The sequence below is a fragment of the Oreochromis niloticus genome, unplaced genomic scaffold, assembly GCF_001858045.2.
Source record: "Oreochromis niloticus isolate F11D_XX unplaced genomic scaffold, O_niloticus_UMD_NMBU tig00001878_pilon, whole genome shotgun sequence".
Lineage (NCBI taxonomy): Eukaryota > Metazoa > Chordata > Actinopteri > Cichliformes > Cichlidae > Oreochromis > Oreochromis niloticus.
In genome coordinates this window covers 24,884-41,629 of record NW_020327489.1, presented here as the reverse complement: position 1 = coordinate 41,629, position 16,746 = coordinate 24,884, and the positions used below count along the sequence as shown (strand labels likewise).

At 37.7% G+C, this 16,746-nt stretch overlaps 1 protein-coding gene and 1 long non-coding RNA gene across 4 annotated transcripts; one reads left to right on the top strand and one right to left on the bottom strand.

Annotated features, from left to right (window-relative positions):
• Positions 1 to 7,955: 7,955 nt before the first annotated feature.
• Positions 7,956 to 12,749, top strand: LOC109200536 (sterile alpha motif domain-containing protein 3). Of its 3 annotated transcripts, XM_025904474.1 has the most exons (10): positions 8,234 to 8,404; positions 9,022 to 9,047; positions 9,139 to 9,334; positions 9,503 to 9,661; positions 9,820 to 9,907; positions 10,103 to 10,258; positions 10,724 to 10,930; positions 11,195 to 11,366; positions 11,493 to 11,572; positions 11,677 to 12,749. In XM_025904474.1, the coding sequence occupies exons 3-10, from the start codon at positions 9,186 to 9,188 to the stop codon at positions 11,971 to 11,973; spliced, it is 1,308 nt and encodes a 435-aa protein (XP_025760259.1). In that variant the 5' UTR covers positions 8,234 to 8,404; positions 9,022 to 9,047; positions 9,139 to 9,185; the 3' UTR covers positions 11,974 to 12,749. The 3 variants fall into 3 exon arrangements, with proteins under 3 accessions (XP_019211677.1, XP_019211678.1, XP_025760259.1); XM_019356132.2 differs by lacking the exons at positions 8,234 to 8,404; positions 9,022 to 9,047 and adding an exon at positions 7,956 to 8,205; XM_019356133.2 differs by lacking the exons at positions 8,234 to 8,404; positions 9,022 to 9,047; positions 10,103 to 10,258 and adding an exon at positions 7,956 to 8,205.
• On the bottom strand, positions 12,160 to 13,657 carry LOC112844875 (uncharacterized). The gene is made up of 2 exons (XR_003217633.1): positions 13,547 to 13,657; positions 12,160 to 13,307 (listed from the first exon to the last, which is right to left on the bottom strand). It is a non-coding gene; the product is annotated as an uncharacterized LOC112844875 (long non-coding RNA).
• Between the last annotated feature and the right edge of the window lie 3,089 nt (positions 13,658 to 16,746).

The window sequence follows — 16,746 nt, the reverse complement described above, 5'->3', positions numbered from 1 at the left end:
TGTCTTGTCCGACAGCTTTCACAATCAGAAACATGATCTGAATGCTCTGTTGTGCCAACACATTTGCTTTGCCAAGAGTTTTATGAATTTTGTATAGGTTTCTTATCTTAGTCTTTCTTTTTATTCTATTTGATTTATTCATTTTCATTGTTATTCACATTAACTTATGTGTAATTGATCAATACCAGAGCTGACAGGTAGGGAGAGGTAAGAATGGGTAGAGAGGAGAAGGAAAAAAAGAAAAAAAAAGACAAAAATTGAGAGAAGACAAAATCAAAAGGACACAGCACACATAGTTCAACTCAACAGATCACCACCTGTTGCACCTGTAAGAAAAACATGTAGAAAAAACAAACAGCACCTCAGAAAAACGCACAATCTTGCATGTTAGTGTGAAAGAGAAAGACACAGTTTAGTTGGGCCCTCCACAGCACCCCAAGAGTCCTGCAGACCCAAGCCCACACGTCCAGGTGACAATGACCATATGCTGGCACAAGTAGAAGGAGGAAAGAATGACAAGGGAGCCCATGAGAGATCGCAAGGCGAATGTTTAAGAGCCAGAACCATCCCAGCATTAGCTCAGGACTGTTTTCATGGGCAATGACCAGAAGGGAGTGTTAGGGAGGAGCAACCCTCATCTTCTATAATCATGTCCCACAGGTGTCAAGGCTCAGCAAGTCTCAGACAAAGACCCAGTCACACACACAGACACACAGTGTTTTCAACAGCAATGGGCTAATTTATGTGATGAGATGATGTTTGAGTTGTTGATCAGTGGAGTCTGACAGAAGCAGAAGAGTCTCCAATATTTTCATAGTTCACTCCATCTTCACCCTCATCATTAAGCTCCTGTGGAAAACAACACAACACACTTTAGATTCTCTCTGATATTGTCATGTCTGATGAGGCAGACGGCATGAAGAGGAGAGAATATGGACCCAGATGCAGACACAGAGATGCAGGAGAATGTTTAACAAAAAGCGAGCCTTCACTGCAAAAAACACCAAAAACAAAAGGCGATCGGAGACTGTGAAAAACTAACACAAACCTAAACTGGGAAAAACTAGAAACAAATATAAAGAATCTAAACCTGAGACAAAAGCCTGAATATGAAACATGAAAATCTGAGACGAGGGCCAAGGAAAACAGAAATAGCAGAAGGAGAAACACAGACGACCCAGCAACAAACAGAGGAACACAAAGGTAACGAAGGAATGAGACACAGGAGGAAAACACAGCTGGAGAAACCACACACAACGAGACCTGGAAGAAGGAAAACGGAAAAAACTAACATGGCACACAAGACTGTCAAAGTCAAACAAGAAGACACGGACTTTACACTGAAACAAGGAGACATGACTGACAGGGGAGACAAAGGGAACATGGATCACAGGAAGAGCGCAGAAACCAAGAGACTAAAGAATCTAAATAATAATGAAAACAAAGACTATTAATAATTCAAAACACAAAACACTGGGTCACCCCCACAGGACCGTGACAGATATTCATACTTGTGTTTTCACTCCTGTGATTTTCTTTAGATTCCTTATGATTACAGTTAAGTTTCAGTTGAACATGGTCAGCACAGGATATCCTTATCTTTCATTATGTTCTATCTTTGTATATCAACCGTGTCAAACAGGAACAGATATCACAAAGAGATTTTGCTCTATAAAGTTAGAGAGGACTATTGAGTGTTCAAACTCACATTGTTTCTTTCCATTTCTGTTTTGTTTCCTGAAAAGACAAAATAATAATAAAAAAAGAGTACAGTAAACAGTTAAACTCAAAACTTTTTATGTGTAAAAGTCTCATCTGTGAATTTTCTCACCGTTACATTTTATCCACGTGTTGACTGTAACAGCAGATATTAAGAGAGCTGCTAAACCCACAGGAACGATGATAAACCCTGAATGAACTGGAGAGATTATTAAAACATGTTAAACATGATAGTGAATTTCTCCACACATAGTCAAGTCTCAGTCTGACATCCAGACTTCGAAAACAGAGAGATTCAGTCTCTACCTCCAGATGGAATATTTGATGCTGTTGTCAGTGTCCCTGCTGATGTCTTTAATTCCTCTCTTGTTGTCCATGTGTTTATTTTCACGGTTGGTTTAATTGTTGATGTTGTTGATTTAGTTGTTTTCACATCTTCAGCTAAAGAAATACAATAACAACATTAAAGACACCAACAGTAAGAAAAGACTTGAAAGTAAGTGAACAACAACAGAGAGGAAACAGTGGTGAGATGTTTAACAGTCTAACAAGTCTCATTTTTGATGATGTCTCATGTCTGAGGATATGTTCTCTTTATCTTCATACAGCCACTCAACTGTGAGTCTACAGTGTTCATATGTCAACACAGAGCTGTTCAAGATGCTTTATCATTGTTCTCATGTACATACACTGGTGAAGATGGAGATATTGTAAGAGAAAAGCAACAATAGAAAAATGAACTTCATCACTGTGATCATAATTATTGTGCTGTTTCAGTTTGTTGTTCTAACAGGACAGTTTGAGCTGAAAACATTAAGATGTAAATACTCACTGTTAATAACAGACAGATGAATCATTAAGTCTGGACCTTCTTGTGATCCTGTTGCTGTTTTGTACTGTCTGCAGGTGTAACGACCAACATCCTGATCTGTGACCTTCTTTATAACCAGAGAACAGTCTGCAGAAAGACTCAGTCTGTCTGATTTAGGTTTGGCTTCTTTTTTCTGCCCAAAGTCAAATAGTTCTACTGAGCTGTTTGAGTTACTGAAGATCCAGGTAGTACTGATACAGTTATGCTGACCTTGTATCACATTTTTACAAGGCAGAGTAACATCATGTCCACGTCCAGCTGTGACAGTTTGAACAGTTTGATGTTGCTCAGTTGTTCCTGTTGAGAAAAAGAGAGAGAGAAATGTGAAACATCAAATATGTTATGAATATGAGTGTTATGTTTATAATGTGAAGTTTATTTTAAATACAACACAAGTTTATGTTTCAACTTTAGTTTCCAAGAGTCAGCTCAAGTCAAAAAGTTAATCATGACTGTCTCAGTTAAAGGAAGAATAAAGAAGTAACACTTGTGATAATAATGCAGTTTATTAATTGAATGTGTTTCTATGTACACTTACCTTTAAACTGAAGCATCAGTATCAGTAATGAAGACATTTGAATCCATGTGAATGCAGCCATCGTGCTTCTCTGTCTCTCTCAGTCTCTGTTCTTGCTCTCACGTTCACAAATGAGACAGTCTCAGAGATGAACACAGCATCAACTTCCTGCTCACTTCCTCATAGTGACATCACTCCTTTTCTCTGCTCTTCCTGAATTAATTCAGTTCATTCAGCTTTTAGGCATCTGTATCTGCCCCTCTGTCTTAATGTGGATATAAAATTTGCTAAATCCTTTTTCACATTTAATAACTTTTATATTTAATCTATTTTGCAAACTCCCCTGTTTCCCTTTAAAGGATTGTTTAACAGTGGAAAATATCTTTATCAATAATAGAAAAGAGGAAGTTAAATGTGTGAAGACTGTTAGATGAGGTAAGTGTTTACATTAATGCAGCTCTTATGTACATTTGGTTTATCATTAGAAAATAGGTTTATGGTGATGTTTGTCTGCACACATGAAATAGTTGACCACTCAAATTATTTACACACTAGAATCCGAATATTAATTATTGTAATGAAACATGGTAATACTGCCGCAGGGGCCACTGTTATCAGCTCGATAAGAACACAGATCAGATGTGTCAGTGGTCTGAGACCTGTTTGTTCCTCTTTGAACCTCTGAAGTCATTCTTTCTGAGAAATGAAGGGGAAGTGTTTTGGTGAGTGTTTACTATTTTTAAATGTCTTTAAAACTCACCTCCTCTCCACATCTCAAAAAGAGAGAGAAGAGCTCAGGGATAAAAATAAAGTATAAAGACAAACAACCAAAAGACAAAATTTAAGAAGCAATAAAAAACCTGTGATTCTGATCTCACTGTTTTACCTTCAGTAAACATCAGCAGCTACAGATTTACACAAACAAAAGATCCAGTTTATCATAACTAAATGAAGGATAAAATATTGTTTTAAGTTAGATTTATCTGAAAAAACAAATCTAACTGCACATGAAAGAGGTTTTAGCTAAACATGAGATAAAATCAAAACTTTTTTTTTTCCTTTTTTGAAACCTCTTTTCTGACAGGACAAACATGATCTGAATGCTCTGCTGAGCCAAACTCATTTGTTTTGCCCAAAGGAGCAATATGAAATGTCTGTAGCCTTCCGTTCTTAGTTTTTCTTGTTTTTCTTTTTTTCTTTTATTTATTTTCATTCTTATTCACTTTGTTTATGTGTAATTTAGCAATACCAGAGCTGACAGGCAATGAAAGGTAAGAAGGGGTAAAGAGAAGACAGGGGAAAAAGAGAGTGACACAAAAAATAAAAAGCAGAGAAAATCTTAGAAAAGAGACAAATAAAAGTACAAAGCACTCATAGTTAAACTCAGCAGATCACCAACTGTTGCACCTGTAAGAAAACTGTAAGAAAATAAAAGCAAACAGCACATCAGGAAAATACAAAGACACACATGTACATGGTCAATTTTGCTATAAATGTGTGTGTGTGTGTGTGTGTGTGTGTGTGTGTGTGTGTGTGTGTGTGTGTGTGTGTGTCACAAGGCGGACTCAATAATGAGGGTCAGAGGCCACAACAACACCCCTGGACCCAGAAGTAGACGAAGAACAATCCAGTTCAGCAGGGCCATCCAAAGCACCCCAGGAGTACTTCAGACCCAAGCCCACACGTCCAGATGACAACCATGTGCAGAAGGAGGAGGGAGGCCCCAGAAAGAGTTCCTAAAAGTTCTCAAGGACAGTGACCAGCAGGGAGTGGTGGGGAGGAGCAACCCTCACCCGCCATAGCAATGTCCCACAGAGCTCAGCAAGTCTCAGACTTAGACCCACACACACACACACACACACACACACACACACACACACACACACACACACACAGTGTTTCAACAGCAATGGGCTCATTTTTGTCACAAGGTGATGTTTAAGTTGTTGATCAGTGGAGTCTGACAGAAGCAGAAGAGTCTCCAGTGTTTTCATAGTTCACTCCATCTTCACCCTCATCATTATGTTCCTGTGGAAAACAACACAACACACTTTAGATTCTCTCTGATATTCATACTTTGTGATATTGTTTTCCTGTTTTATTCGATGTTTTCAGTCTTATCCATTTTTATTACATTTTTTAGATTTCTTATGATTACAGTTAAGCTTGGAACTTATAAATATTATTATTATTTTATTAATTAGTGTTATTAACTTAAATATTACTAACATATTTCTCATATATTGGCTTCTTTTCATTGTCTTCTGTTATATTCTGGAATCAAATTTAAAATCCTGCCCTCACATAAAATGTCTTGAATAATCAGTAATACTGATACAGTATCACCCTCATAAGAGCACTTCCCTTTCAGACTGTGGGCTTCCTTGTGGTTCCTTGAGTATTTTACAGTCGAACTGGAGGAAGAGCTTTTGAAGATTAGGCCTAACACTTTCCTTTTTGCTCAATCATATAGTTAGGGCTGGATCAGGTGACCCTGAATCCTCTCTTAGTTATGGTGCAAAGGCTGCTGGGGGATTCTCATGATGCGTGGAGTATTTCGTCTTCAGTCACCTTTTCACCCGCTATGTGTTAATAGCCCTCTCTGCATTTAATCATTACTTGTTATTAATCTCTGGCTCTTTTCCACAACATGTCTTTTGTCCTGTGGCAGATGGACACGACCAGTTGTGACAGTTGGTGTTTTGTGTCAGGTGTACTCAACACCTTTTGTTTATGGTTTAAAATGACTAATAATAAATTTCATGAACTTAAGAAAGTAAATCAAGTAGCTGCAGAGTCTGTTTGAGTTTACTGAACTTAGACATACCTGCTGTAACATCTAAGTGAATCAGCATCAATCAGCTTTTATTTGCTCTTTCTTGTTATCACTCGACCTGGGCTGGTTTAAAGAAGTTCACTATTAACTAGCTTATTAGTTGTTCGAGCATTCTGAAGCCATGAAGCTCCGCCTCCCAGCACACGCCAAAACAGTGACATAGGGTTGAAACAGAAAAACAGAGCTCATGTAACATCTGCTTCTATCTTCTAGCTTTGGTGTCCTCTCTATTATTCCACAGTTTTTATATAATTGGCTTTGCAGTGCTCCCTAGTCTGTGTATCGTTAGCTGTCGGATTTCACCTAGATCTGGCACCGGTAATAGTAACAAAAGTTACAGAGGAATATTGAGTGTTCAATCTTACAATGTTTTCTTAAGTCTGTGTTTTGTTTCCTGAAATAACAAAAATAAAAAACAAAAAAAAATTACAGTAAAACTCGAAGCTTTTTATGTATGAAAGTTTCATCTGTGAATGTTCTCACCTTTAGTTTTTGTCCATATGTTGACTGTAACAGCAGATATTAAGAGTGCTGCTAAACCCACAGACACAATGATGCATCTCAGCAAATACAGATAATCTGAAAATAGTAAAAATATTTTGGCTTCAAATTTCTGTTCAGTACAAAAGCCAAAGATTTGAAATCTAATAAATACAGTCGGTTTTCTAACATGTAGAGATGACAGTTGATGTGTTTTTGGACTGTGGAGTTTCAGGCTGCAGTATTTATTTAAAAATACAAAATCAAATATTCTAAATAAACACCAGCAATGAAAATGTTAATAATCAACTAAATGTGTTCAAAAATATATTAGTAATAAAATTTCATTCTATCTTTCATAGAAGCTAAACAGGCGATACAGATTTTTAAAAAACAGAGCGATTCAGTCACTACCGTCTGGTTGATTTGATGTTGTTGTCAGCGATGTCTTTACTTCCTCTTTTGTTGTCCATATATTTGTTATTGTTAACGTTGGTTTAATTGTTGATTTTGTTGTCGTTTTCACATCTTGACCTAAAGAAATACAATAACAACATTAAAGACACCAACAGTAAGAAAAGACTTGAAAGTAAGTGAACAACAACAGAGAGGAAACAGTGGTGAGATGTTTAACAGTCTAACAAGTCTCATTTTTGATGATGTCTCATGTCTGAGGATATGTTCTCTTTATCTTCATACAGCCACTCAACTGTGAGTCTACAGTGTTCATATGTCAACACAGAGCTGTTCAAGATGCTTTATCATTGTTCTCATGTACATACACTGGTGAAGATGGAGATATTGTAAGAGAAAAGCAACAATAGAAAAATGAACTTCATCACTGTGATCATAATTATTGTGGTGTTTCAGTTTGTTGTTCTAACAGGACAGTTTGAGCTGAAAACATTAAGATGCAAATACTCACTGTTAATAACAGACAGATGAATCATAAAGTCTGGACATTCTTTTGATCCTGTTGGTGTTTTGAACTGTCTGCAGGTGTAATGACCAACATCCTGATCTGTGACCTTCTTTATACACAGTCAGAAATAGGGGTACGGAAGGGGTACATTACTGTGCCCCAAGGTACAAAAATGACATTAAGACAGTCTAAGGACAAATATTGGACCTCGGGGTAACTATCTGTACCTTTTTTAGCGTCTGAAAGGTACATACATGTTCCTTAATTGTGAAAAGTACTTATTTGTACCCATTCTTTCAAAAGATAAAGTACAGGTTGATTAAGCTCTTTTTGATTAGAGGTTGTTTTTTTTAATTCTTTTTGACAGTAATTTATTTGCAACTGTATTGATTTAAGCATATATTTTAGTGTTTTTATTTTATTTTTTATTATTTTCATTGCTGTTGTTGTTTTTGTATTCCCTGAACCCCCCTTATTTTTAAGCTGCTTTAAGAACAATGAATTTATTTGAAAGAAAAAAAGTAAAAATGCATTTAAACATTTTTTTTAAGAGTGATTTTTTTAAAGTATAACTATTTGGATGAATTGCAAAAAAGCACCCTAATTGAACTCTGAGTGCGAGTTGAGCCCATCCTCACAACATCAAACAAAAAGTAGAAGAAGAAACTCAACGAATAGCTGGTGGATTCTAGAACTTTCTGTAAATGCAGCAGGTGCCATTTTGTTTTATCAACGGACGGAGATGGATTACGAACTTGCAAGTCCTGGTGTGCTCTGTTCACTTTCAACCGAGGAACTCTTAACAAAAATACAAGAGTGGGGCTTAGATGTCACCGAAGCTGAAGCTCAGCGTTTCAGAGGTAAGTTTTATTTAAAGAAAAATGTAGCGTAATTACTAATTATTGGTTTAGCCTAGCTTAACGTATATTAGCAATTTAGCTAGTTTCGGCACTCTCTTAGCTCAAATTATGTCTTTTTACAAACGTTTCATGTGTAAAGTTGAGGTCACAGTTCTGAAAAATGAAAAATGTGTACACATAGTATTTGTATAAGTTTGAACTTATATATGTGGTTCGGCCACAGTCTATGGGTTCGGTAACCCCTGCGCAGCGGAACGGCGCGAAATTTGATTCCCTGGTAGCTGAATGCAGTTTACCGTTAGTGTATTAATGGTTTAATAAAATCACGTTTTTACATCCATTCCAAGGCCATCAACACACATGGGCGGCTGAATATAACGTTTAAAGGAAATATCTTGACGCCGCATTTGTTTAAAATATAACAAGGGTGTCGCAGCTGGGGTTTGATAGTCGCGTTTTAAGCAATGTGGGAACTTTTTCAGCATGTAATCTGAGCTTGTAATACAGTCCTGCGGGTGTTATCGCTATAAGTAATCGGTCTGAAAGAACAGACGGCAGAAACTGTCGGAAATCTGGAGAAAGGAGTCACCTTAGTAGTGAATATTAACAAATTACAGCATTCTAGTCTTTTTTTTTCTTCCAAACTTGAAAGGGCACAAAAGCATGCTCAGACTCTGCTCTCCTGTGTCCAGTAGTCCCAAACAAACATCTAAATTTAAAAATGAAAACTTTGCATATCGAGAGGATTCACTCTAAAAATTTGGTTTATTTTATTTAATTTACTGATTTTTTTTTAATGAATATTTCTTTGAACTGAAAGAAGTTGTACAAAAGGTTTTAATGTGTGTGATATACGGTTTTTACCCATGTAAAAATGTGGTGATAAATATCCTTACATGGAATTTAGAGTTTGTACTACCATTTATCTTGCAGACAATGAGGTTGATGGTGACACAGTTGACTGCGGTCTTACTGAGACTATGGTTGCATACCTTTTCCAAGGATCCTTCAAAAAGCAGGTTAAATTCAACCAATTTGTGTCAAGGATGAAGGAATCTTCAGTGACGCTGACTCTACAGACTGTCTCTCCAGAAGACTGGCAACCATCTACTTCGTCAACTTCAATAAGGTATTTTCTTATTTATAATGAAGTTAGTATGTCTGAAGCATACATGTTGGCCGTTATGCACTTTTAGGATTTAGTTAATATGATCATTGTTTCTACCATATGTATTGTTACTGTAGTGTTTTATACTTCAATTCATGCAATAAATCAAACACTTAACTGTTTTCACAGCAATGAAAATACTTTGAGACTGCCAGCCTCTTTTGAAATTCCAAGATTTCCCAAAAATCTGCAACTAAAACTGGACAACAAAGAACCGTGCCATAAAAATCCAAGGGACAGACACACAATAATCAGAGTTCTATATGAAGCTGTGGCACAGTATACTATGTAAGTTAATCAGGGTAATGTTAGCTTGTTGCTTTAGAAAAAGCTGAATCTGTCATATTGAAAATAAACGCTACATTACTAAGAAACAATAACTGACACTTGATAAAGTTTGTTTGTCAGCAGTTGCTCTAACACTTATGTTTCTTCTGATATTACAGGTATCCCACAAATTCTGAATATGTGCAAGCTGTGAAGACGCTGGTAATGAAGTATCCTTTCCTCAAGGATCGTGAGGGAAATGGTTATGTAAGTTAAATTTAAAATTTGCACAAGGTTCCTTCAAGATTACAAAGTAAAAGTGAAGCTTTTTTCGATCTTGTTTTGTTAGTAAGACAATCTGTAGCCTCTCAGTAGGTTTGTATGAAGTATGTTTACTGATTCTTTGTTGGGTGTATTTTGTGTAGATTGTTTTTACAGTAACTTATGTTTCTGTTCAACAAGCACACATGGCATATGTCTTTGAGACGTAAATTCAAATCAGAGCGGGCACCACTAGTCGACAGTGAGGCAGTGAGGCGTTGTAAGGAGAAGTTTGGTTCTACGAGGAGAGGGCAGCCTAATAAATGTCAACGAACAAGTCAGAGAAATGTTTGTCAGGTTGGTGTGAGGGACATCTTGAGCTATAAAATGTTCTTGCATCTGTTATTACATCTAAAACTAAGGATTAGGGATGCAACTGTACCCCTTTTTTCAAACCGAAACAATACCAATACTTGGATTAGAGCACTTGCTAATACAAAGTACCAGTGCTAATACTTCTACCTCACAAAAAATTATTAATTGGAAGGCGCTAAAAGAGGGTGAACTAGACTAAAAAAAATAAAAAAAATTTTTTTTTAAATATGACTCCAAAACTAAAATTTCAAGTTAACAATTAAGATTTTATGTGAAATTATTTCAGAGTTTCCATATTTTAAATATTGGTTCATGGTATCGGTTAACTTTAACCGATACAAGTTCTTTGTGATGCACAGATCGTGTCAGCTCTAATTGTATATTTAGTCTTATGTTGGGTTTCTAATCTGTTTTGACTTTCTCTTCTCACTCTTGCTTTCTTTCAAGGGACCATGCGTCCAAGGAGAGGATTTATTATCCATAGACGCCCACTTAAAGGTCTTACAGTGCCAATATCAGAAGATGCAACCAGATACCATGGTGGTTCATAACCGTATGCAGCAAATGTTTGCTTGGCGGCAAAAAGAAATTGCAGATGGTATGCCTGTGGAGGATGTGTTGAAGAAGTACCCCTTCTTAGGGATGCCTACTGGTGTAAGTCAGAAAGCTGAATTGAACTTGGAAATAGCTGTCACATTTAACATGTTTATAGTAGTAAATTTTATTTGCCCTTGACCTTGCTTTCTTCATCTGTCCCTCTTTCCTTTTTTTGTATGTTCATGTAACTTCTTACAGTATTGTTGTTAAATTCTATAAAAAAATAATTATGCAGCACCATACATAATTAATATCAACTTTAGATTATTTCATTTTCATACACTGTTATTTTGTACTGAAAATGAATTTTTTTACTTGTAGCTGTGCAACGAACTCGGGTGGATCCAACCAACAACGGGTAATGTAAGCCAGCGATTTCGTGAAGGGCTCTCATGTGTTGCAGCAAAGGTGATTGACCTTACACGAGGGAAAACCCCACTCTACCAGCTCTACCTTGATGCAAGAGAGGAGGCTCTCACTGATGACCTACCAGGTATTTGCTTTTTTTTTTAACTTCAAGGCTTCCATTTTATATAATTTTTATAGGTAACTGGAAATGCCAGATAAAATGCATGGGTGATATTGTGGGGTTTTTTTGTTTTGTTTTTTTTTTTGGCAGATCTTGACACAAGGGCTGCACTTTTATTCCTGCCATACGTCTTCAAGGAGAAACTGGATCTCTTTGTCATACTTGGAGAGGTGTGTGTATTAAAATATTTAGTCTATATAAAAGGAAAACAAATGTATCTTTTGTTAAGAGACTAAGATATTGCTTTCCTCTACCTTCTCTTTTGACTTCAAAGGTTCATCCTAAAACCCCCTATCCAACTGTTCAGCTACTTCATGAAGACTGGAAACCAGTGTTCTCCAGAAGCGCTCCAAACATTGTGAAGTTGGATGGCAGTGAAGTGTGCAGAACCTCGTGTATTTTTGAAGGAATCATCTCTTCTTTCTGCTTGTATTTTGTCTTCAACCTTGCTTACCCAAAACATCTGAAGAACACCCTGATTTTTCTCCAAAAGTACATTGTGAAAATAGATGAGGGTGAGGACCGGCCTCTGCCAATCACAGTCACCAGACAAATAAATCTTCTGTATTGACCACCATGCCTCAGCCATATCAGTGCTCCAAATGTGGCAGAAGAACCTTTAGTTTGATAAAGCTTATTCAGCACATAGGACTTATTCATTCCCATGATGCCAATTTTGATATAACTTGTGGACTCAGTGACTGCTGTTCTTCTGTTACACCAAAGTGTCATTATTTAATCCACTATGCAAGACTGATTGAAATGTTCGGCCCTCTACGTTTGTTATGGTGTATGAGATTTGAAAGTAAGCACCAGTATTTCAAAATGTTGTCCCGCAATTGTAGAAATTTTATGAACATTGCTACAACTTTGAGCAACAGACATCAGTTCAGACAGTGCTGGGAGTTTTCTAACAAAAGTTTACTTGGTGAATTTGAAAATGTTTTTGGAAAAAGTGTGACTACACCATTTTTGTCATTACCACTGGAACTGCAACAAGCACTGACAGTCTATTGTGGCTTTTCTGAAGTTGATAGTGCTAAGACCTAAGAAAGCTTTCCAGCGTGTGTCAGAAGTAATTGTGAACAGTGTCAAATACTGTGTAAGAGATGTGTTTGTCATTGATGTACTGCATTCAGAGAAGATTCCTCTGTTCTGGCAAATTAAGTACATATTTAATATTGACACAATGTGGGTCTTTTGTGGAAAAATTCTCATTCCTCTGTTATATGACAACCATTTTCATTCATACAGTGTTAGAGTTGATAGTGAATGGACGTTGCTAAAACCTGGACAGGAAATTGATGTTGCAGCTTATGACACATACTCTGTTGATAACAGTCTGTATTTAAGAAGGTAATAAATGTGACAAGTATTTTTGACTTTGTATCTTCAATTTTTCAAATCTTGAGAGGAAAAATATAGGAAATCTGTGTGTAGATACTGAACCTTTAGAAAGACATTTTTGTACTCCTTTTAAGGGTTCTTTTTTGTACTTTATACTAAGGGTACAACTTTGTCCTTTAAAGTACAGGTTTGACGTGTAAAAAGTACAAATTACAAGGGTACAAATCAGTACCCACAGTTTAGGGTACAGAACGGTACCTTAGAGGGTACCACCCCAGTGACAAGCCATTGTACCCCTATAGGTACATTTCTGTACTTTAATTTCTGAGTGTGTAACCAGAGAACAGTCTGCAGAAACACTCAGTCTGTCTGATTTAGGTTTGGCTGCTTTATTCTGCCCAAGTTCAAAGAGTGATACTGAGCTGCTTGAATCACTGAAGATCCAGGTAGTACTGCTACAGTTATGCTGACCTTGTATCACATTTTTACAAGGCAGAGTAACATCATGTCCACGTCCAGCTGTGACAGTTTGATCAGTTTGATTTTGCTCAGTTGTTCCTGTTGAGAAAAAGAGAGAGAAATGTGAAACATCAAATATGTTATGAATATCAGTGTTATGTTTATAATGTGAAGTTTATTTTAAAAACAACACAAGTTAAAGTTTCAGCTTTAGTTTCCAAGAGTCAGCTCAAGTCAAAAAGTGAATCATGACTGTCTCAGTTAAAGGAAGAATAAAGAAGTAACACTTGTGATAATAATGCAGTTTATTAATTGAATGTGTTTCTATGTACACTTACCTTTAAACTGAAGCATCAGTATCAGTAATGAAGACATTTGAATCCATGTGAATGCAGCCATCGTGCTTCTCTGTCTCTCTCAGTCTCTGTTCTTGCTCTCACGTTCACAAATGAGACTCAGAGATGAATACAGCATCAACTTCCTGCTCACTTCCTCATAGTGACATCACTCTTTTTCTCTCCTCTTGCTGAATTAAACAGTTCATTCAGCTTTTAGACATCTGTATCTGCCCCTCTGTCTCAATGTAGATATAAAATTTTAACATTTAATAACTTTTATATTTAATCTATTTTGCAAACTCCCCTGTTTTCCCTTTAAAGGACAGTTTAACAGTGGAAAATATCTTTATCAATAATAGAAAAGAGGAAGTTAAATGTGTGAAGACTGTTAGATGAGGTAAGTGTTTACATTAATGTCTTGATGCATTCTCAATCATCCAGGAAAGTAAATCTCCAAAAGTTGAATCTGTTCATCTGGACGTAGCGTTTTGTGGGAGAAACGTTTCGTCACTCATCCAAGTGACTTCTTCAGTCTCAGCTGACTGCAGGTTTCCCCAAACCTTATAAACAGTACATTTGCATAATGACTGAAACCAGCCCACTGAAGGAACAATGGGCTGTGAGGTCAGTTCCTTAATCATAATTATGCAAATTCCCATGACCATTGATCAACAATCACTGACCAAAACCCACTGATCAAAGAACACTGATCAATGGCCATGAGGATCCTCACAGTTCTGACTCTTGGTGGCGCTGTCACTTAGTGTTCGCTCGCTTTGTGGTAGAGTATCACTTCCTGTTCCTGCTCAAACACAGTGGTGTTTCTGAGTAGCTTTTCTGCTTAGCAATTTAATTTAAATCTTTTGATACATCCCTTCTTCATAGTATAATCTTAACGTGCTTCATCTGAATCACCCTTTCTGTGTACTCACTACCTAATTTGTAGCCAAAGTATTCACTCACTGTCTCTTTACTGTTTCGCTAGCTTAGCTTAGCTCGTAGCCGACTCGTTAGCACCATGGCTACTTCACCTGTCCCTCCTGCACTTTCCTGCTCATTGTGTCAGATGTTTAGTTACTCCTCGGCCTCCTTTAGCAGTAATGATACCTGTAACAAATGTAGCATATTTGCAGCTCTGGAGGCCAGGATTACTGAATTGGAGACTCGGCTTCGCACCCTTCATTCACCCGTAGCTAGCCAGGCCCCTGTAGCTGGTGCAGCCGAAGATAGCGTAGGCCCCGCTAGCTGTTCCCCGGCAGACCCCAAGCAGCTGGGGAAAGAGGGCGGCTGGGTGACGGTGAGGAGGAAGCATAGTCTTAAACTGAAGCCCCAGGTACACCACCAACCTGTTCATGTGTCTAACCGTTTTTCCCCACTCGGCGACACACCCGCCGGGGGTCAAACTCTGGTAATTGGTGATTCTGTTCTCAGACATGTGAAGCTAGAGACACCGGCAACCATAGTCAATTGTCTTCCAGGGGCCAGAGCAGGCGACATTGAAGGAAATTTAAAACTGCTGGCTAAGGGTAAACGTAAATACAGTAAGATCATAATTCACGTCGGCAGTAATGACACCCGGTTACGCCAATCGGAGGTCACTAAAATCAATATTGAATCGGTGTGTAACTTTGCCAAAACAATGTCGGACTCTGTAGTTTTCTCTGGTCCCCTCCCCAATCAGACCAGGAGTGACATGTTTAGCCGCATGTTGTCCTTAAATTGCTGGCTGTCTGAGTGGTGTCCCAGAAACGATGTGGGCTTCATAGATAATTGGCAAACCTTCTGGAGGAAACCTGGTCTTGTTAGGAGAGACGGCATCCATCCCACTTTGGATGGAGCAGCTCTCATTTCTAGAAATATGGACCAATTTATTAAACCCCCCAAAATATGACTATCCAGAGTTGGGACCAGGAAGCAGAGTTGCAGTCTTACGCGCCTCTCTGCAGCTTCTCTCCTCCTGCTACCCCCCCAAAAACCCATCTCCATTGAGACTGTGTCAGCTCCCAAAAAGACAAAAAACAAACTAAAAACCAGCAATAAACAACTTAAACATAAAAAATCACAAAGAAAGAACAATACAGTATCCACATCTGAACCAAAGAGTAAAACAGTGAAATGTGGATTATTAAATATTAGGTCTCTCTCCTCCAAGTCTCTGTTAGTACATGACTTAATAATTGATCAACAAATCGATTTACTCTGCCTTACAGAAACCTGGTTGCAGCAGGATGAGTATGTTAGTTTAAATGAATCAACACCCCTGAGTCATTCTAACTACCAGAAATCCCGAAGCACAGGCCGAGGGGGCGGTGTGGCAGCAATTTTTCACACCAGCCTATTAATTAACGAAAGACCAAGACAGACTTTTAATTCATTTGAAAGCCTGATGCTTAGCCTCGTCCACCCCAGCTGTAAAACTCAGAAACCAGTCTTACTTGTTATCATCTATCGTCCACCTGGGCCTTACACAGAGTTTCTCTCTGATTTCTCAGACTTTTTATCTGATTTAGTGCTCAGCTCAGATAAAATAATTATTGTGGGTGATTTTAACATCCATGTAGATGCTAAAAATGACAGCCTCAACATCGCATTTAATCTGTTATTAGACTCAATTGGCTTCTCTCAAAATGTAAAAGAACCCACCCACCACTTTAATCACACTCTAGATCTTGTTTTAACATATGGCATAGAAACTGGACATTTAACAGTGTTTCCTGAAAACCCTCTGCTGTCTGATCATTTCCTGATAACATTTACATTTACAATAATTGATTACACAGCAGTGGAGAGTAGACTTTATCAAAGTAGATGTCTTTCTGAAAGTGCTGTAACTAAGTTTAAGAATATAATCCACCCACTGTTATCATCTTCAATGCCCTGTACCAACATAGAGCAGAGCAGCTATCTGAACGCTACTCCAACAGAGGTCGATTATCTTGTTAATAATTTTACCTCCTCTCTACGTACGACTCTGGATACTGTAGCTCCTGTGAAAACTAAAGCCTCAAATCCGAAGTACCTGACTCCGTGGTATAATTCTCAAACACGTAGCCTAAAGCAGATAACTCGTAAGCTGGAGAGGAAATGGCGTGTCACAAATTTAGAGGATCATCATTTAGCCTGGAGAAATAGTTTGCTGCTTTATAAGAAAGGCCTCCGCAAAGCCAGAACATCTTACTATTCGTCACTGATTGAAGAAA

Bases quoted from the DNA above. Each gene is read 5' to 3' on its own strand.
- LOC109200536 (XM_019356132.2), top strand. From the start codon at position 8,088: ATGGATTACGAACTTGCAAGTCCTGGTGTGCTCTGTTCACTTTCAACC. The intron at 10,931-11,194 runs GTAAGTCAGAAA...TTTTACTTGTAG, and splicing joins TCTTAGGGATGCCTACTGGT to CTGTGCAACGAACTCGGGTG. The intron at 11,367-11,492 runs GTATTTGCTTTT...TTTTTTTGGCAG, and splicing joins TCTCACTGATGACCTACCAG to ATCTTGACACAAGGGCTGCA.